This window comes from Lithobates pipiens, unplaced genomic scaffold (assembly GCF_037356315.1).
Source record: "Lithobates pipiens isolate NorthernLeopardFrog02 unplaced genomic scaffold, aLitPip1_a1.2 Scaffold_19, whole genome shotgun sequence".
Lineage (NCBI taxonomy): Eukaryota > Metazoa > Chordata > Amphibia > Anura > Ranidae > Lithobates > Lithobates pipiens.
In genome coordinates this window covers 467,647,877-467,669,139 of record NW_027507764.1, presented here as the reverse complement: position 1 = coordinate 467,669,139, position 21,263 = coordinate 467,647,877, and the positions used below count along the sequence as shown (strand labels likewise).

The 21,263-nt window shown below is 44.2% G+C and overlaps 1 protein-coding gene across 2 annotated transcripts in view; it reads left to right on the top strand.

The window, feature by feature from the left end:
- SLCO5A1 (solute carrier organic anion transporter family member 5A1) overlaps window positions 1-21,263 on the top strand; it is a 153,696-nt gene that overhangs the window by 87,530 nt on the left and 44,903 nt on the right. For both annotated transcript variants that reach the window (XM_077492846.1, XM_077492847.1), the window contains exon 5: window positions 1,597-1,761. In XM_077492846.1, the coding sequence (XP_077348972.1) occupies window positions 1,597-1,761 (165 nt within the window). The remainder of the gene's footprint in view (window positions 1-1,596; window positions 1,762-21,263) is intronic.

The window sequence follows — 21,263 nt, the reverse complement described above, 5'->3', positions numbered from 1 at the left end:
AAAAATGTTGGTGATTTTTTAGTTTGTTTAGCAAAAAATAAAATCCCCAGTGGTGATCAAATACCACCAAAAGAAAGCTCTATTTGTGGGAAGAAAATTATAAAAATTTTGTTTGGGTACAGTGTTGTATGACTGTGGGGGGGGGGGGGGCTGTATTGAAGTGGTTAGACGTCTCCACAACTTTATCTCTGACCTATCTGGTGTGTTTCTTGGCCTTCATGATGCTGTTTGTTCACTAAAGTTCTCTAACAAACCTCTGAGGGCTTCATAGAACAGCTGTATTTATACTTAAATTACACACAGGACTCTATTTACTAATTAGGTGACTTCAGAAGACAATTGGTTCCACTAGATTTTAGTTAGGGGTATCAGAGTAAAGGGGGCTGAATACAAATGCACACCACACTTTTCAGATATTTATTTGTAAAAAAAATGTTGAAAAGCATTTATCATTTTCCTTCCACTTCACAAATATGTTGGTCTATCACATAAAATCCCAATAAAATACATTTACGTTTTTGGTTGTAACATGACAAAATGTGTACAATTTCAAGGGGTATGAATACTTTTTCAAGGCACTGTGTGCTGTGATTATGGTGGAAACCCAACAAAGATACATTGTGGGGGAATTAGACATGAGACCCAGCTAACATTCAGAACTTTTAAATAATTCCAAATTTTTCCACAATGTAACCTCTTTATAGTGGAATGTGGGAAATTGGTGAAGTTTATTCAGGGGATTGGGCTCAGATTTTACAGGTGAAATTGCTAATTGCTGTGGAGCTATTAGTTGTACATCACCTTTATTAGTTGTATATCACCTTTATTAGTTGTACATCACTTTTATTAGTTGTACATCACTTTTATTAGTTGTATATCACCTTTATTAGTTGTATATCACCTTTATTAGTTGTATATCACCTTTATTACTTGTATATCACCATTATTAGTTGTATATCACCTTTATTAGTTGTATATCACCTTTATTAGTTGTATATCACCTTTATTACTTGTATATCACCATTATTAGTTGTATATCAACTTTATTAGTTGTACATCACCATTATTACTTGTATATCACCATTATTAGTTGTATATCACCTTTATTAGTTATATATCACCTTTATTAGTTATATATCACCTTTATTACTTGTATATTACCTTTATTACTTGTATATCACCATTATTAGTTGTATATCACCTTTATTAGTTGTATATCACTTTTCTGAAATACAGTGAAACTTTCAAATGAACACAAAAGCCAATGCCTACCTACCTCCTTTGCTGCATATACGTTTTTCCAACACTACAGGTCAACTTTGAAGAGTACTAACACACATGATGCTCTTTACAGGTAGATCAATCTTTGCATCTGGTGTAATTCAAGCTGAATATTTAACACTGCGGTATACACATGCTTCCAATGCTTTCCTGTTTAGATATATATTTTATTTGTGGTTTACTTATCCTGAACAGAAACAACAAAAAAGCTTCACTAGCAGAAACTCCATTGCACGCCTTTCATTTCAAGGATCCTACATGTATTGTTTATTTCTCCCTTCATTGTTTATAAAATTCATCTCTTGTCATTTTTAGACCTTCCAAGAGCAGCAGTAAGAATTTTAAGCAACATGACATTCCTTTTTGTGAGTTTGTCATACACAGCTGAGAGTGCCATTGTCACCGCTTTTATTACCTTCATTCCCAAGTTCATCGAGTCACAGTTTGGCATCCCAGCTTCCAGTGCCAGCATCTACACTGGTAAGATCATCATCCTAACTGCACATTTGGGTTAAGGAAAAAAAGAGGTATAGTGCTACCAAGGGGGCCTCTCCTCGGAATGTTGGGTTGATGAGAGAAGGGGATCTGATAATAATGATTTTTTTTGTTGAGTATCTCCACCAATCTGAAATTCCTGTACTGTGAACTTGTTCTAGACCCTTCCATGATCCCCATCCATTTAGTACAAGAACCAAGGATGTAACCATTGTGATATGAGTCCAAGGTGCCACTCTCTGGCTCCACAGTGATTTATAAAGGTGCCAGTAATGTACAGTGGGTATAGAAAATAATCACACCCCTTTAAAATAATCATATTTTGTTAATCTCAAAAGTATTCTACAGTGAAACTATAACACTAGCAGCGCTAAGAAATCAAAGCAAAAAGCTATAGAAATTGTTTCCAGATTTTGATACATATGTCATAAGTCCATCAGAATGGGGTTGTAATCCAGCTATATCCCCTAACTATAACTATATACTATATACTATTATATACTATAACTCCCCTAAGGTAATTAACTTACCAGATAGATCAAGGTTACTAGGCTTGTGTTTAAACAATTGTTTTCAGCAGCCACTGCGTCTCTCCATCTAGGTATTGCCCGTGACGAGCAAGAGAAATGTACACAAGCGTAATCCAATAAAAATGCATTTGGTGATAAAAATACCCCCTTTACCAATGCGCACTTAAAAACTTAAAATTCCAAACAAGCATGTATTGATTCAATAACTCCTGTCACTATCGCATGTCAAACTCTCACCACTCAGCTGATCTCTCATAGAGCGGTGTTCCCGGGTCGAGCAGACAGATGATCAGACAGCGTAGGATGCTGCGAGGTCACTCTCTGATGCGTTTCGTCTTCACTTCGTCAGAGGGTGTGGCCACACAGCACAGCGCCTATCCTTAAATACACTGTGAGCACCAGGTATTAACCCTGCACATGCTCTTTCCGTCTGGCCAAATCCACAGAGTCTGCCAAATCACCTCCAGAGAACTTGTGTATTCTCTCAATGCCACAATATAGCAGTCCAATAATGTGATCAAACACCATCCTTATGCCTCCTCTGCATCCTCTGGGACTGTGACACCATAATGGGCGGGGACATCATCCGGTGATGTCCCTATATAAGTCGCCGCGTGTCGCGTCGGTGCCATTGTGAGCGGAGGACTCGACGAGGCAACATCTGAAGAGAAGAACAGAAGGCAGAAGAACCGAAGAGGGGGACAAGACCCCCTAAGTCGGAAGAAGAGGGCGGCGGCGAGGAAGAAAGCCGGGCTCCTCCGCTAGCAAAAGAGCTAGAAGAAGATAGCGGAGGAGTCCGGCGAGAAGACCCCCGAAGACGGAAGACCCCCGGAGCTGTGCAATAAACTATTTTAACCCTTGTGTGTTTTTTTTTTTTACTTTATTTTACAGGTGAATGGGTAGGGGTACATTGTACCCCATACTCATTCACATAGGGTGGGGGGCCGGTTTCCGGGGGCCCCCTTATTAAAGGGGGCTCCCGGATTCCGATAAGCCCCCCGCCCGCAGACCCTGACAACTAACGGCCAGGGTTGTCGGGAAGAGGCCCTTGTCCTCATCAACATGGGGACAAGGTGCTTTGGGGTGCCGCGCGGCCCCCCCTTCCCCAAGGCACCCCCCCATGTTGAGGGCACGCAGCCTGGTACGGCTCGGGGGGGGGGGCGCTCACTCGTCCCCCCCTTTCCTGGCCGGCCGGGTAGCGTTGCTCGGACAAGGGTCTGATGTGGACCTGGGGGGGACCCCCACGCCGATTTTTTTCGGCGTTGGGGTTCCCCTTTAAGTCCATACCAGGTGGCGGGGCCAGCGACGTCTCCTTCGCAGGCCCCGCCTACCTGGAGACACGATCAAAATGAGCGGACTTTCCTCCACATGTGTGGGCGAGTCCGTTCATTTCAAAAGTCCGGCGGACTTAGTATGCCATATTAGTCCACTGAAAAAGTGCCGTGTGTGGGCAAGTAGCCCGTTCGGAAAGTCCGGCGGACAGTCCGGCGGGAAGTCCACCGGATAGTCTGCTACGTGTGTACGCGGCATTAGATAAATCCACCTGCCACCACTACCATATTCTTATATGCATGTCCAGCAATCACCATACATACATAATGATCGGTGCCATCATAATCGCTTCTGACCGATCATTTAATGTATGGTGAGTTTAAATCACAAAGGGAGACACATGGCTCAACAAAGCAGGCAGAGATAAAACATCTCTACATACCTTGCTAACCGCATTACACTCTTTATCTACCCTACTATTATATTGGATAGTTATTTATATCATACACATTATGTTCTACTATTACCTCGAATATGTATTAAAAATACTCAATATTTTTATCACCAGATACATTTTTATAGGATTACGTTGTGTACATTTCTCTTGCTTGTCACGGGCAATACCTAGATGGAGAGACGCAGTGCCTGCTAAAAGAAGTTGCCTAATTTCACAAGCCTAATTACCTTTATCTATCTGGTAAGTTCATTACCTTAGGGGAGTTCTCACATGCAGTATGGTGATGGGATACAGCTGGATTCTAACCTCATATGAACTTTTTCTGATGGACTTATGATATATGTGTCAAAATCTGGATACAATTTCTACAGCTTTTTGCTTTGATTTCTTAGCGCTGCTAATGTTATAGTTTCACTGTAGCATACCTTTGAGCTTATCTGTTTATTTTTATAATGGCTGCTTATGTTGTTTGGTTGATCTAACATCATTGTTAATTCCTGAGCGCTGGGGGGGAGGTACCATTCATTTATGCTTGATTATCTCTCATTGATTATAAATCATATTTCTTGATCATACATCACGGGACACAGGAGCTTCATTACATAGTGGGTTATATAGGCACCTCTGGTGATTGGATACTGCTTGACCCCAATTAAGGAGCATTCCTCCCCTATATAACCCCTCCCATATGGGAGGCACCTCAGTTTTCACCAGTGTCTATGGTGTTTGGTCACGTAAAACATTAGCTCTATGCAGGTCCCTGCGAGGGCCTAAGGGCTACAACAAAACCAGATTCATACCTCGGGCCGATATTTGACTCCCAAGATGGTATGGTACCCGGGCCTCGTCAGCCGAAGAAGCGAGGTTTGGCCTGTAAGTCCTCTCCATTGGAAGACTGGGCTCTGGGAAAACCAGACTTGGTGTACTGTTTATACAGCGCACGAAAGTTTCTGGCAGAGCTTTTTACATGGTCCAGGTAAGGAGGCTCTTCCGAGAAAGAGCCCCAGATAAACCTGAAGGTTGGCTAACAATACCCGCCGTGATGGGTGAAGGCTGGAATTTGTCTGGTCAGCAATTCCTGCGGCGAGGACAGGTAAGGGAAGTTAATCCTATGTATATATACAATTATATGATGGATGTCTTCATTGTGAGTAGTTGTATGTCTTACCTGGTTTCCACCACTAGAGGGAGTAAGAGCAGCCTGATGCATACTTACATGCCTTTCAGTACACATGCTCAGTGAAGCCTGGTTCTCCAGCTGACTCACGTCTCCATTACAGTCCCTGCCACATCAAGGTAAACAGGGGTCCTTCGTAGTCTGGGGGTCCCACGCAGCTATGGTGGGGTTCTCCTTTTCCCCCCCTGGATCCTGCGGTCCTCGTGCACGCGCGCCGGGCGCGCTCCCAGCCTAATGGAGGAGGGGGGAGTGTGGTTGTGAGCCATGCACGTCAGTGTGCACGGCACTGTACTGCGCAGGCGCCAGGGGGCAGATTTAAAAAGCCCAGAGCGTCAGGGGGCTGTAATTGGAGACACAGGAGCTGTGGGCAGTAAGCATCCATGGGGATTGGATCCAGGCAAACCTTAGACACCTACTCAGCATCAGGTTGTGCAGTTTAAGCATATATATTTATTGTGAGACTTTAAGCACAACAGTGATTGCACTTGTGCTAGTACCTCTGCTTTGTAGCTTAGGACTATGTCTCCTCGTAAGAGGGTCTCAGGGGGAGGTAACAAGGGCACTGGTAAATCACCGCCTAGGTCCAGGGGTTCTAAAAGTGCCTGTAAGTTACCATCCCCCCCTGCAAGACTGGAGCCAGCCTCTCAAGACGAGTCAGTGCCCCTGTCAGGTTTTGCAGCCTCTCCTAATGTCCCAGCCCCGGTTTATGTCACTGAGGACTCCCTTAGGGCTACATTGGAGGGTTTTGAAGGGAGAATCATGAATTGTATTTCTACTTCCCTGAAAGATAGCAGGAAAAGGGGTAGATCCCCTCCCTCTGCTGAAATCCCTCTCTCAGATGATTCTTCTAAAAAAGAGGAGAGATCCCTATCTTGGGATAGGGATCATGAGCAGTCGGATGAATCAGAGGAAGAGGAGAGAGTCCCCTCCTCCCAGGTGCAGTATTATACTGAATTGGTGCGTACCACATTCAGAATGCCTGCTGAAGAAGTCGCTACGTCCTCTGTTTCTTCCCTGAGAGTCAGGAAAGCCCCACAGACTGCCTATTCCTTTCCAATTCATCCCTTAATGGATGAATTGTTGTATGAGGATTGGGGACATCCCGATAAACTGTTTGCTCCTCCTAAAAGGTTTTCTATGCATTATCCTGTGGAGGAAAGTTTCACCAAGAAGTGGGGGGTCCCATCTGTCGATGCGGCTGTTGCTTACGTGAATAAAAGCCTGACTTGTCCCTTGGATAATGCGCAGGTATTTAAAGATCCAACTGATAAAAAGCTGGAAACCTTATTAAAAGCCTCCTTTTCCATGACTGGCACTGTGGTGCAACCTACAGTTGCAGCCGTGGGGTTGTGTCAGTTCCTCAAGGAACGGGTTAAGCAGATGCTTGGGCTCCTTCCCAGTGAGGAAGTAGAAAATTATGCAGAATTGCCTCACATTCTGTGTTTTATGATTGATGCGATTTTGGATTCTGTCCAGCAAGCATCACGTTTGTCTCTCATGTTGGTACACATGCGAAGAGCCCTATGGCTAAAGAATTGGGCAGCTGAGCTGTCATGCAAGAAACATTTGATTGGGTTCCCGTTCAAAGGGGAACGTTTGTTTAGAGAAGAATTAGATAAATTCGTCCAAAAAATCTCAGGAGGTAAATCTACTCTCCTTCCAGTCAAAAGGAGCAAGCGTCCTTCATTCAGGCGTGCTCTCTCTCCCGGAGCATCAAGCTCTAAGCAGTGGCGACGGCCTTCTCAGCCCTCCTCTACAGGAAAGGCTCAGGGCCGAGCCCAGGGGCAGAAGAAGAAGACTTGGGGGCGAAAGCCTGCCAAGCAGAGCCCAAAAGCTTCCTTGTGAAGGGGCGCCCCCGCTCGGCCGAGTGGGGGGAAGGCTTCTGCAGTTTGCAGGAGCCTGGTATCTCTTCGTTATCTCTGGGCTACAGGCTAGAGTTTCAGGAGATTCCACCTTCTCGTTTCCTAAGGTCAAGGATCCCCAGGGATCCAGTAAAGCAAAAACCGCTATTTCTGGCCTTAGATCACTTACTATCCCAGGGGGTGATAGTAGAAGTGGACCCAAAAGAACAGGGTTCAGGATTTTACTCAAATCTCTTCACCGTTCCGAAGCCAAGTGGAAGTGTCAGACCTATCCTAGATCTGAGGGATCTGAACCGGTTTTTACGCATCCGGTCCTTCCGAATGCAGTCAATTCGCACTGTGGTCTCCTCCCTGCAAGGGGGAGAATTTATGGCATCAATAGATATCAAAGATGCATATCTCCATGTGCCAATTTTTCCCGCACACCAAAAATTTCTAAGGTTCGCGGTAGAGCGGCGCCATTTTCAATTTGTGGCCTTGCCGTTCGGGCTTGCCACGGCCCCTCGAGTCTTCACAAAGATTCTGGACCCTCTCTTGGCAAACCTAAGAGCTCAGGGTATAGCCGTCATGGCTTATCTAGACGATTTGCTTCTCATGGAGAAAACAGCAGCGTTCCTGAACCACAGCGTCACCAGAATGCTAGAACACCTGGAACGCCTAGGTTGGATCATAAACCTAGAAAAGTCGTCCCTACAGCCTGCCTCCAGATTGGAATACCTGGGCATGGTCATCGACACCGCTCAGGGCAAGGTGTTTCTTCCAAGGCCAAAGGCCTTGGCCATTGGGGATCTGGTGCACCTAATTCTGGGCAGAAGATCTTCCCCCATTCGGTTGTGCATGAGACTGTTAGGGAAAATGGTCGCCTCCTTCGAGGCCGTCCCATTCGCCCAGTTCCACTCAAGGCCTCTGCAAAGATGCATCCTTGCGGCTTGGAACATGAAGCCCCAAGCCTTGGATCTTCCTATGCGTCTATCCCCAGGGACACGCAAGAGTCTCGTCTGGTGGTTACAAACCAAGAATTTGCTGAAGGGCAAAACTTTTCTTCCTCTTCCATGGAAGATTATCACAACAGATGCCAACCTGACAGGCTGGGGAGCAGTATTGGAGGAGACGTGCTCGCAGGGGAAATGGTCTGCGATCGAGAAGCTGTTGCCCATAAATGTCTTGGAGATCCGGGCAGTTTATATGGCTCTCATAAAGTGGTCTTACACACTACGAGGTCTCCCGGTTCGGGTTCAGTCCGACAATGCCACAGCAGTGGCTTATATCAATCACCAGGGCGGTACTAGAAGTCTGGTGGCCCAGAAAGAGGTGAATCGCATTCTTGTCTGGGCAGAAAAGCATGTTCCGTGTCTTTCTGCAGTCTTCATTCCAGGAGTGGAAAATTGGCAGGCAGATTTTCTGAGCCGCCAGCAGTTGTTCCCAGGAGAGTGGGCTCTGCACTCCAACGTGTTTCGGGAAAATATGTCACAGGTGGGGTACCCCAGACGTAGATCTGTTTGCATCCAGGTTCAACAGAGACCGTGGCCTTTCGGGTCCAGTCCTTTCTACTCTGGTCAATGCCAGAAAGCCGGCCTCCAGGCTTATTTATTACAAAATCTGGAGGGCATATGTTTCCTGGTGTGAACTCAGCAAATGGAATCCTAGAAAGTATGTCATTAGCAGGATCTTGGCCTTTCTCCAGTCAGGCCTAGAAATTAATTTGGCCATAAGCACTATCAAGGTGCAGATTTCGGCCCTGTCAGTGTTTTTTCAAAAGCCACTTGCATCGCATTCCCTGGTACGGGCTTTTATCCAGGGGGCTATGCGGATGAGACCGCCAGTCAAACCTCCGGTATGCCCTTGGGATCTGAATTTGGTTCTTTCGGCTTTGCAGGGGCAACCATTTGAACCTTTGCATCTGGCTTCATTAGTTCTCCTGACTAAAAAATTGGTCTTCTTGGTAGCCATATCCACGGCTAGAAGAGTTATCAGAGCTAGCAGCTCTCTCCAGCAAGGAGCCGTATCTAATTATTCATAAGGACCGGGTGGTAATGCGTCCCAACAGGTCCTTTCTACCTAAGGTAGTTTCGGGATTCCACTTGAATCAAGATGTAATCCTACCATCCTTTTTTCCGGACCCACAGTCCGCAGAAGAAGAATCTTTGCACACTTTGGATGTGGTTAGAGCAATCGGTATTTATCTTCAGGCAACTGCTCATATAAGAAAGACTGATTGTTTATTTATTTTGCCGGAAGGCCCTAGGAAGGGCCAGGCGGCGTCAAAATCCACTCTCTCAAGGTGGATTAGACAGGTTATTTCTCAGGCCTATAGTGTAAAGGGGAAGATTCCTCCTTTTCAAGTGAAAGCACACTCTACTAGGGCTGTAAGTGCTTCTTGGGCAGTGCATCACCAGGCCTCCCTGGCTCAGATCTGTAAGGCTGCAACTTGGTCATCAGTCCACACATTCACCAGATTCTATCAGGTGGATGTCAGAGGGCAAGAGGATATCGCTTTCGGGCACAGCGTACTGCAGGCTGCAGTTTAGGTCCTCCGGTCCCTGGCGGTCTATAATTATGATCTGTGTCTCCCTCCCCTCAATCTGAGCATTGTTATGGGACATCCCACTATGTAATGAAGCTCCTGTGTCCCGTGATGTATGATCAAGAAAATGGGATTTTTGTATACAGCTTACCTGTAAAATCCTTTTCTTGAGAGTACATCACGGGACACAGAGCTCCCGGCCCTTTTGGGTTTTACGTGGTTTCTTATTGCTTTGCTACAAAACTGAGGTGCCTCCCATATGGGAGGGGTTATATAGGGGAGGAATTCTCCTTAATTGGGGTCAACCAGTGTCCAATCACCAGAGGTGCCTATATAACCCACTATGTAATGAAGCTCCTGTGTCCCGTGATGTACTCTCAAGAAAAGGATTTTACAGGTAAGCTGTATACAAAAATCCCATTTTTGTTGCTTTGCAGCCTGAAATGAAGACAAACACAGACAGACACATTAAGCTGTACTTACTAGTGTAACTTATATCATCCACGTGAAAGATTTAACACCAACATGTAAAAAAAAAAAAAAAAAAAAACTTCAAAAACAGAATCATTAAGTTGGAAAAAGAATCACCCCCCCCCCCCCCCCCGTCAGTATTTTGTTGAACCACCTGTTGCTTTAATTACAGCCTTTAGTTTGTTGGGATATGTTGCTACTAACTTTGCACATCTAGACTTTGCAGAACTGCTAAAGTTCAATTAAATTTGCCGGTATCTGCTTTTGGAGTGCAGTCTTCGTCATTCCACGGATTTTCAATGGTGTTTAAGTCTGGACTCTGACTACACCATGAAAGGACATTCACCTTTTTCTCCATAAACCACTGTGTGCTTTGGGTCATTCTCATTCTTCCCATTGACAACTTTCTGGCAGAGGGCAGCAGATTTTCCTCAAGAATGTGAGGGTATTTTGCCCCATCCACTTTTCTTCTATCCTGAAAGATGTGTCAGTCCCTGCTGCAGAGATACACCCCCATGACAGTATATTACCAAGTTACACGACTGTCACATTTTTATTTACAATAAGGCTACCACCAAGATGGCAGTAAGAGAGCTTCAAACTCTGTAATGATTTTATTATGGGCCCCATTATTTATATAGCACCAGCCTACTACAGATTGTATAGGGCAATTCACATCACTCCCTTGTCCCTGAAGGTACTCATAGCCTAATGTTCCTGCCACACACATGCATTCCCAATGAGCAGTCTGGAGTAAAGCCAGTTAATCTACCAGTATGTTTTTTTATATATGCTAGGAAACCCAAGCAAACCCCATACAAGCAGTGTCCTTGGTGGGATTTAAACCTAAGACAGAGTTCAAATGTAAGAGCACGAAATGTAGAGCTACCATGCTTCCCATCATATTTATCCAAACATCCGAACAAAGAAAGCAAAAGAACCAGAACTATCAAATTTCAGAATGAAAAATGTGGATGTCGGTTATATTACCAGCCAGTCTTTCCTTGTTTGCTTTCAATAAAGACATTATCTTTAGGAGCCGGTTAACCCAGAGGCGATGTTAAGTTTATAGATGGAGTCTGGTGGGTGGAGTTATCTGCTAGATTCTTCTATATGTGGGGCCTCAGGCAGTGAGATTTCTTTTTCCCAGTTCCCGATTTAGTTCTTTGAGTCTCATTTCTCTTGCTACAAAAGAGGGTTCATATTCCCAGTTGGCTTTTACTCATAAGAGAAATTGAATTAAAAGAATGAAGCAGAATCTGGAGAACTGAAGTCAGAATCAGATTTTGCCACTGAAGTTCCTGAGAGACTTAAGACACTGCTTGGCGATAAAACTATCAAAAGCTAAAATAACTCTTTTAGGTAGATGTGTGTTATTCGATCTTTATAGAACTGTTAATTATTCATTAATTAATTCATTTAATAAGAAGCTAGAAAACAGATACTTTGTACAATATTTTGAATATGGAGACCAGAAAAGGGTATGCCTTTCTATTGCTTTACATATACAGTGTGTAAAATAAGTATTGAACATGTCACCATTTTTCTAGATAAATATATTTCTAAAGGTGCTATTGACATAGCCATGCAGTAAGCCATGCAATCTATAGTATACAAAAAAAACATACATTTAGCAATGAATTTATGTGTAATAAAATGGAATGGCACAGGTAAAAAGTATTGAACACGCTAACTGAACTGTATTTAATAAAAATCTTTTGTTGGTAATGACAGCTTCAAGACGCCTCCTGCATGGAGAAACTAGTCGCATGCATTGCTCAAGTATGATTTTGGCCCATTCTTCCACACAGTCTTCAAATCTTGAAGGTTCCTTTGGCCTCTTCTAGGAAATCAGATTTTTAGTTCTTTCCATAGACGTTCTATTGGATTCAAGTCAGGGGATTGGCTGGACCATTCTAGCAGCTTTATTTTCTTTCTTTGAAACCATTTGCAAGTTTCCTTGGCTTTGTGTTTTGGATCATTGTCTTGCTGAAATGTCCACCCTTGTTTCATCTTCATCATCCTGGTAGATGGCAGCAGATTTTTATCAAGAATGTCTTGGTACATTTTTCCATTCATCCTTCCTTCAATAACATGAAGTTTGCCAGTACCGTATGCTGAAAAACAGCCCCACACCATGATGTTCCCACCTCCAAACTTCCATATTGATATGGTGTTTTTGGGGTGATGTGCAGTGCCATTTGACCACCAAACATGGTGTGTATTATGGCATCCAAAGAGTTCAATTTTGATCTCATCTGACCAGACTATATTCTTCCAGTATTTTACAGGCTTGTTGTGCAGCAAACTCTAAACATGCTTCAACATGCTTTTTCTTCAGCAATGTAGTCTTGTGTGGTGAGCATGCATACAGGCCATAGCGGTTGAGTGCATTACCTATTGTTTTCTTTGAAACAATTGTACCTGCTAATTCCAGGTCTTTCTGAAGCTCTCCGCATGGTCTTTGGCTCTTGTGCAACTCTTCTGGTTCTTTTCACTTCTCCTTCAGAAATCTTGCGAGGAGCACCTGGTTGTGCCTAGCTTGTGGTGAAATTGTTTTTTCCACTTCCACATAATGGCCCCAACAGTGCTCACTTGAACATTCAGAAGTTTAGAAATCCTTCTGTAACCAACGGCTGGTCGTTGCCAAAGAGCTAAATTTTGGTCTCATCTGACCACAGCCGTTTCTCCCAATCCTTCTCTGAATCATTCAGATGTTCATTGGCATGGCTGTACATGTGCCTTCTCGAGGAGGGGTGACTCGGAGTGTTTGGAGGGAGAAAAATGCAGACTATGACCGTAAGAACACCATCCCTACAGTCAAGCACGAAGGTGGAAACATTATGCTTTGAGGCTGTTTCTCTGCTAAAGGCACAGGCCAACTTTAGCGCATTGAGGGGCCAATGGACGGGGCCATGTATTGTAAAATCTTGGATGAGAACCTTCTTCCCTAAGCCAGAACCCTGAAGATGGGTCATGGATATGTCTTTCAGAATGACAATGACCCAAAACATACCGCCAGGGCAACAAAGTAGTGGCTCAAGAAGTAGACCTTAACCCTATAGAATATTTATAAAGAGAGCTGAAACTTCAAGTTGCCAAGTGACTTTGCAGCGGAGGTCCCCTTGACTTTCCGAACGAGCGGACCTGCCCACACATGACCAGACTTTTCCGGCGGACTAGGTACGGCGGACAAACTGCCAGACTATGGCGGGAGTCCACCGGACTTTTAAAATGAACGGACTTGCCCACACAGACGAGCGCCCCCCCCCCCCCTCCTGAGCCATACCAGGCCGCGTGCCCACCCCAAAGCACCTTGTCCCCATGTTGATGAGGAAAAGGGCCTCTTTCCGACAACCCTGGCCGTTGGTTGTCGGGGTCTGCGGGCAGGGGGCTTATCGGAATCCAGGAGCCCCCTTTAATAAGGGGGCCCCCAGATACCGGCCTCCCACCCTATGTGAATGAGTATTGTTACCATTTACCCCTACCCATTCACCTGGTGAAAAAAAGTGTAAAGAAAAAAACACAACACATGTTTTTAAAATAATTTATTGCACATCTCTGGTGGCCTTCTGTCTTGGGGGGTCTTCTCGCCGGACTCCTCCGCTATCTTCTGCTAGCTCTTTTACTAGTGGAGGAACCCGGCTTTCTTCTTCGTCGTCGCCTCCGCCGTCCGGGTGTCTTCTTCCGACTTCAGGGGTTTTGCCCCCTCTTCAGGGGTCTTGTGCCCCTCTTTGGGTCTTCTTGCCGGTCCTCCGCTTTCTTCTTCCAGCTCTTTTACTAGCGGTGGCCTGTTCTTCTGTCGCCACCGCCGCTTCTCTTGATGAATAATATAGACCCTTCATTTCTTTGTAAGTGGGCAAACTTACAAAATCTGCAGGGGATCAAATCATTATTTTCCCCACTGTAGGTGGACTGGCTTCTAGCAGTGAGAGAAATGTTGTCAGCACTACTTCCACCAGCGGTCTGTCTCCCAGAATAATGGGAGTGGAATCGCATTGCAGAGGTTCCCATCCAGTAGAGAGATATGTAAGTTCAAGAGTTAAGTTAAGTGCATGTGTGGAGCCTGCGCAGGATGCACGGCAAGGCCCACTCTGCTACTGGAGAATTGTAGTGGAAACCGCTGGACAGGTAATTTGGACAAGGCTTGGCATGTCCCACTTGAACTCAGATAACAGAAATGGTGTACGTTGCGTGTACCCGAGCGTTATCTGGAAAACAGTTGCAAGTTTACAATACATGGTGTACAATCATCTCTAAAAGTAGAGACCCGCCTTAATGTTGAGTATTCCCCCATGAAGGCCTCTGCTGTGTCCCAGAGCATTGATGAATAAGGCACAAAGCATAGCCCAGAATAACCCACTCCTGGGTAATCCTCCTATGTGACCCACACTTGGCGCCCAACGAAGAGGTAAACCACAGAGGAGGTACCACTCGTTTACCCTTACACACACATCCATCAGACAAATTGCAGACTGAACACTGTCTATATCCTCTTCATGGAAATTGAACTCTGAGCCCAGACACACAGTCTGAAGGTTCAGCAGCAGTCTCTGCTCACTTCCCCCCTCTGCAGAACCACTCAGTACTTTGAATTATGTAGTGGGGGATTGTGTGTGTTAGGGAAAACAGTGGTCTTTCACCAGCATCTTGCCCCAGCACACACACATCACTTCCCAATATACATACCAACAGTGAGATGGACCCTTCAGTACACAGTGCTCTCTTGCCAGTTTTATGCAAGGAGGGCATGTGCATTAACCCAACAATAACCACCAGCCTGCTTATTATGTGCATTAGCATTAAACTTCTCAGTGCTTCAGCCCTCAGTAACCTACCGCCCGCTTATAAGTCTTAATCCCCTCAGTGACTTGTCTGCAGTGTATGTGGCTGGCTGTAAGACTGAGAACTGAATGATCAAACACCGCTGGTCGTTCAGATAGAGAGCTGGTGAATGTTAGTCACCAGCTGTCTGCTTTAGAGCCCCCCCCGCCCCGGTTAATGGAGCTTTGTCTTTCGAGGGAGCGGGAGCAGCTGGCTCAGGCCCTCAGCGGAGGCTGAGCTGGGTGGTTCAAGCATCTGGGTGGATCCTGACCATATGGTCGCGATCTTTCCCCAGCCTGGACCGACTTTGTGATGTCAGCCAACAGCGGACGTCAGACCACTGTCAGCTTAAAATTGGTCACATTAGTGCTGAATGAACTGCACTCCTGTGATCCACAGGAGAAGTACAGTCAAACGAGCTTTGGCTGTACTTCTCCTTTAACCCCTCAGCACTTAGCACCTAATATATGTTTGTTAAACGTTCAGCTCTCTATTTGTCTGCTTATGTCTCAGTTTGTGTGCATTATTTCCTCAACTGCCAGAGCTTGTCCTTTGTGAAGAGCTGGGCTTCCATGCTGTTGCTTTATAAATTACACAGTTTTGTAAATGAGTGCCAAATGCATAATGGAACCCTTGTTATATACCCATTTGCTTACAACCTTATTTGTTAGCAGTTTGTTGCTAATTATCTAAAGATTAGCAGCACCCATTTGTGAGTCAAAAATGAACTGTTCTGCTCGCTGTCATATCCACCACACCCTCCTGCACATAATGCCTGCCTTCATACCTCTCACAATTCTCTCCTGCACATACTGCCCAGTCATACCTCTAAACTCCTGTACTGAACATACTGCTTATGGTAATATCCTCCATATCCTATTCCTGTGCATTCTGCTCACTGTCAAACTCTCTGCACATTATTCCCCCCGTAATACCCCTTGCACTCTTCTGCACAGAATTATCTCTATAATACCCTCTGCAGTACTGCTGCTGTTATACACTGCACACTCTCCTCCTGCATATATTGCCCCCTGACATACCCTTCACACTATCCTCCTGCACATATGGTCTCCCTACATTTGTTGTTGCTTATTACATATTCAAGCTTCTATATCTTCTTCCTTCTCCCACTCATTGTGCAAGTTTAAAGCTGGCCATACACTAGTAGAATTTTCTTAGACATTTTTCATTTTTAAAGCGGAGGTCCACCCTAAAGTGGACCTTCCACTAATCGGAACCCTCCCCCCCTCCGGCGCCACAATTGGCACCTTTCAGGGGGGAGGGGGGTGCAGATACCTGTACAGTACAGGTATCTGCACCCACTTCCGGGATAGCTCTCTGCGGAAAGGGGCGTAGATTACGCCCCTTTCCGCAAGTGCCCGCCCCTTTCCGCAAGTGCCCCGCTGCCTGCTGGGAAACGCACAGATCCCAGAGGCAGCGGCGACTGTCCTTATTGCGCAGCGCGACTCGCGCATGCGCAGTAGGGAACCGGGAAATGAAGCCGAAAGGCTCCATTTCCTGATTCCCATACCCAAGATGGCGGCGGCAGGACCCGAGAGACTATCTAGAGATCGGCTTCGGGTGCCGACATCGCGGGCGCGCTGGACAGGTAAGTGTCACTATTTTAAAAGTCAGCAGCTGCAGTATTTGTAGCTGCTGGCTTTAAAAAAAAAAAAAAACGCGGAGTCCCGGCGGACTCCCGCTTTAAGAGGTTTGTTGAATTTTCAAATCTTAGAGGGGCCAAATCAATATTTTATTTTCTACCGCAGTAATGAGGAAAGTCAAATGAATGGGATGAAAAATTGTTCTCAAAAGAATTAATTTCTATCAATAATTCCAGGATTGGAGGTTACAAATAATTTCATTTTTAAGTACTTTCAAATTACATTGATTAAAGTGATAATAAAGTGGTATTTTATTGGTTTAAAGATAACAAACATGTTATACTTACCTGCTCTGGGCAATGGTTTTGCACAGAGCAGCCAAGATCCTTCTCTTCTCTAGTCCCTTTGCCGGGGCTCCTGGCCCCTCCCTCCTATCCAGTGCCCCCACAGCAAGCAGCTTTCTATGGGGGCAACCGAGCCAAGCCACTGCTCTGTGTGTCCATTCAGACACAGATCCATGGCTCAGCCCTGCCCCCTCTCTCTCCTCATTGACTCACTGACTTTGACAGCAGCGGGAGCCAGTGGCGCCCACTGTGTCCCTCAGCCAGGAGGGAGAGTCACTGGATCAAGATGGGTCACATGGTAAGTATTAGGGGGGCTGTTGCACACAGAAGGTCTTTTATCGTAAAGCATTGAATGCATTAAGATAAAAAAAAAACTTGCGCCTTTAGAAACACTTTATGTCGTCAAATATACTGAGCAAAATTTTCATACAAACGTTTGCACAAATGTTCATACGAACGTTCATTTGGCAGCCAACTAATGTATAGACATCTTATAGCTGGCCATACATATGGCAGAATGTTTTGAACTTGTGAAGTTCATCTCTATATTTGGATTTGTAAAGCAGTCAAATATTTAATTGGTAATTTCTGTTGACAGCAAGGATAGGGATCGAAATTCAGAAATGGGATTCAGTTGGAAACCCCTTTGTCCAGGTCAGATCAATAACAATCCTTTAGTATTGTTAGTGGCCTAAACTGTTCTAACTCTTGACAAATCTTTATTATATGCTAGAGTAAGTTCACAGGCGTATTGACAGGTGTATGATTAGCTGCATGTTCTGTGCTGTACCAAATTCATGAATATGGTTTAAAGAAAACTAGGTAGTCAAGCTCTTCATCTCTGGATTCCCCATTAGAATCTATTTTAAAAGAATAGGAAAATGAATTGTTTGAGCTTGACTACCATATACATCTTCATGAAGAATGGTTGTGATCTTCAGGAAACCGTTTCCTTGAAAGTGGTTGAAATCATGGCTCAAAAGAGGCTGAAACATGTAGGGCCAGCTGATGAACTGAACACAATGCACCTGTCCCAACTGTTGAAACATTTTATCTCAACACTTGTTTCATAGTTTCATAGTTGGTAGGGTCGAATAAAGACATTAGTCAATCCAGTTCAACTTGTGTAGGTGTATTTGTATTAAGTAATGTAATTGTAAATTGAATGTTGGCTCAATGTAGTGGCTATTCTACTAGTCTCTATGTTTAATATGAAGAAAATGTGGAAGAACAACCTTGTAAAAAATGCGACCATAACAAAAATTTACTAAGACCTGAATGTTACTTTGATAACTCCTAATACTTATTAGCTGTAAAAATATTTTCCCTTTTAATGATACAGTGATTATGACCATTCTGATGACATCATTACATCAGTATCTAGGCACAGGACAACAAATAAATATATAACTTGTGATTATTTGATGCTTTTTTCCCTGAGTTATGGGAGATCATCATTTATGCTCAGTAATTAGTATCACCGCTGCCATGTGTTAGGCAGAAAATAGTGTGGGAATAATGTGAAAGGCTGTTTTAAGGTCACTGATCCCCTGAGCGAGCAGATTATCCTATAGCTGCATAGGCTCATCTGGTCCCTTCTATGTGACATGAAAAATGCCAACACATACAGCTTTATTCTAAAGGGTTATCACAGCTGAATGCAGTTCAGTAACCACACAAAGTGATGTGTGTTTCATGGCTATTATGCATAGCATTTGTATGACAAAAATATATAAATGCCAGAGTAGCTTATACAACACAGAATTAAAGAGATAAAACTTAAATCTTAATTTGCAAGTGATTGAGAATAATGTTAAAAGGATAGCAATACTCTTAAAAACATTAAGCCTAATGTCACCCCCTATGCTCCCCATGTTTGTGATTTCCCTAACTGCAGATTTCAGATCAGCGGGTGACCTAGAAGACCACAAGCAGTATTTTATACAGATAGAGAGACATACAGTGCCTTATTCCAAAATGTATTAAGTTAATTATGTTCATCAAAATTCTACAAATAATATCCATTAATGACAATGTGAAAGAGGTTTGTTTTAAAATCTTTGCACATTTATTCAAATTAAAAATTGAAAAAAAATCACATGTACATAAGTATTCTCACCTTTGGCACCAATTACAGCCTCAAGTCTTTTTTTTAGTATGATGCTACAAGCTTAGCACACCTATTTTTGGGCATTTTCCCCCATTCTTCTTTGCCGGACCTCTCAAACCCCATAAGGTTGGATGGGGGGCGTCGGTAAACAGCCATTTTCAGATGTCACCAGAGAGGTTCAATTGGGTTCAAGTCTGGGCTGTGACTGGGCCACTCAAGGACATTCACAGAGTTGTCACGTAACCACTCCTTTGTTATCTTGGCTGTGTGCTTAGGGTTGTTGCCCTATTGAGAGATGAACCTTCACCCCAGTCTGAGGTTCAGAGCACTCTGGAGCAGGTTTTCCTCAAAGATGTCTCTATCAATTGCTGCATTCATCTTTTCCTCGATCCTGACTAGCCTCCCAGTTCCTGATGCTGAAAAACATCCCCATAGCATGACGCAGCCATCACCATGCTTGGTATTGGTCAGGTGATGAGTGGTGCCTGGTTTCCTCCAGACATGATGCTTTCCATTCAGGCCAAAGAGTTCAATCTTTGTTTCATCCGACCAGAGAATTTTGTTTCTCATGGTTTGAGAGTCCTTCAGGTGCCTTTTGGCAAACTCCAGACAAGCTGTCATGTGTCTTTTACTGAGGAGTGGCTTCTGTCTGGCCACTCTACCATACAGGTCTGATTGTTGGTGTACTGCAGAGATGGTTGTTCTTTTGGAAGGTTCTCTTCTCTCCACAGAGAAACACTGGCGCTCTATCAGAGTGACCATCGGTTCCTGGCCACCTCCCTGGCTAAGGCCCTTTTCCCCCGATTGCTCAGTTTGTCCAGGAGGTCTGCTCTAGAAAGAGTCCTGGTGGTCCCAAACTTTTTCCATTTGTGGATGATGGAGGCCACAGTGCTTATTGGGACCTTCAATGCTGCAGACATTTTTCTGTACCCTTCCCCAGATCTGTGCCTCAATACAATCCTGTCTCGGAGGTCTACAGGCAATTGCTTGGACTTCATGGCTTGGTCTGTGCTCTGACATGCACTGTTAACTATGGGACCTTATATAGACAGGTGTGTGCCTTTCCAAATCATGTCCAATCAACTGAATTTACCACAGGTGGACTCCAATCAAATTGTAGAAACACCTTAAAAATGATCAGTGGAAACAGGATGCACCTGAGCTCAATTTTGCGTGCCGTGGCAAAGGCTGTGAATACTTTTGTACATGTGATTTTTATTTTTATTTTTTCATTTTTAATAAGATTTTAAACAAACTTCTTTCATGTTGTCACTATGGGGTATTGTTTCTAGAACTTTGAGTAATATAATGAATTTCATTTATTCTGGAATAAGGTTGTAACATAACAAAATTTGGAAAAAGTGAAGCTCTGTGAATACTTTCCTGGATGCACGGTAATCTTGGCCTTGTACAAGGCATTCGTAATGTCTCATTTGGAATATGCAGTTCAGTTTTAGGGAACAGTTCATAATATAGAATATTGGGGAACTGGAGAGAGTGCAGAGAATGGCAGCCAAACTGTTAAGAGGCATGGGGGAGCTCAGCTATGAGGAAAGATTAGCGAAACTGATTTCATTCTCTCCTGAGACTAGGTGATTTTGAGGAGATATAATTACCATGTATAAATACATAGGCGGACCGTCTAGTGAACTTGGTACAGAGGTACTCACTTTAGGGTCATTACAAAGGACAAGGGGAAACTCTTCTTCCAAACGAAAAGAGATTAAACCTCTACATATAGATAGGCTTCTGCACAGTAAGCGACTTCCTCAGAACTAGTCCTAGTCAGCTCAGTTGAATGTTTAAAAAAAGAGCTGAATGCATTCCTAAATGTGCAGAATATAGGTGATTGTTGATCCATGGCATACCTGATTGCCTTGGGGAATCAGAAAGGATTTTTTCCTCGGGTGGAGCAAATTGGATCATGCTTTATGTGATTTTTTTTTTTTGCCTTCCTCTGAATCAACTATGAGCATTTATTAATTTTTTCTTTTGTTTGAACTGGATAGACCTGTGTCTTTTTCATTCTGACTATACAGGACCAGGCAAGCCGCTTGGTTCCACAGTAGCACATGCCCCAATGAGCTTTCTTCTTAGCCCTGGTACACACGGTCAGACATTCCGACGACAAAATCCATCAGATTTTTTCCGACACTGGTGTTGCATACACACGGTCGGACAAAGTTGTCGGAAAATCTGATCGTTCAGAACGTGATGCCGTTCATTCGTTATGACGGGACTACGTTCAGGCTAGTAGCCAATAGCTTTGGTCTCGTAATTTGATCTGAGCATGCGTGGCACTTTGTCCGATA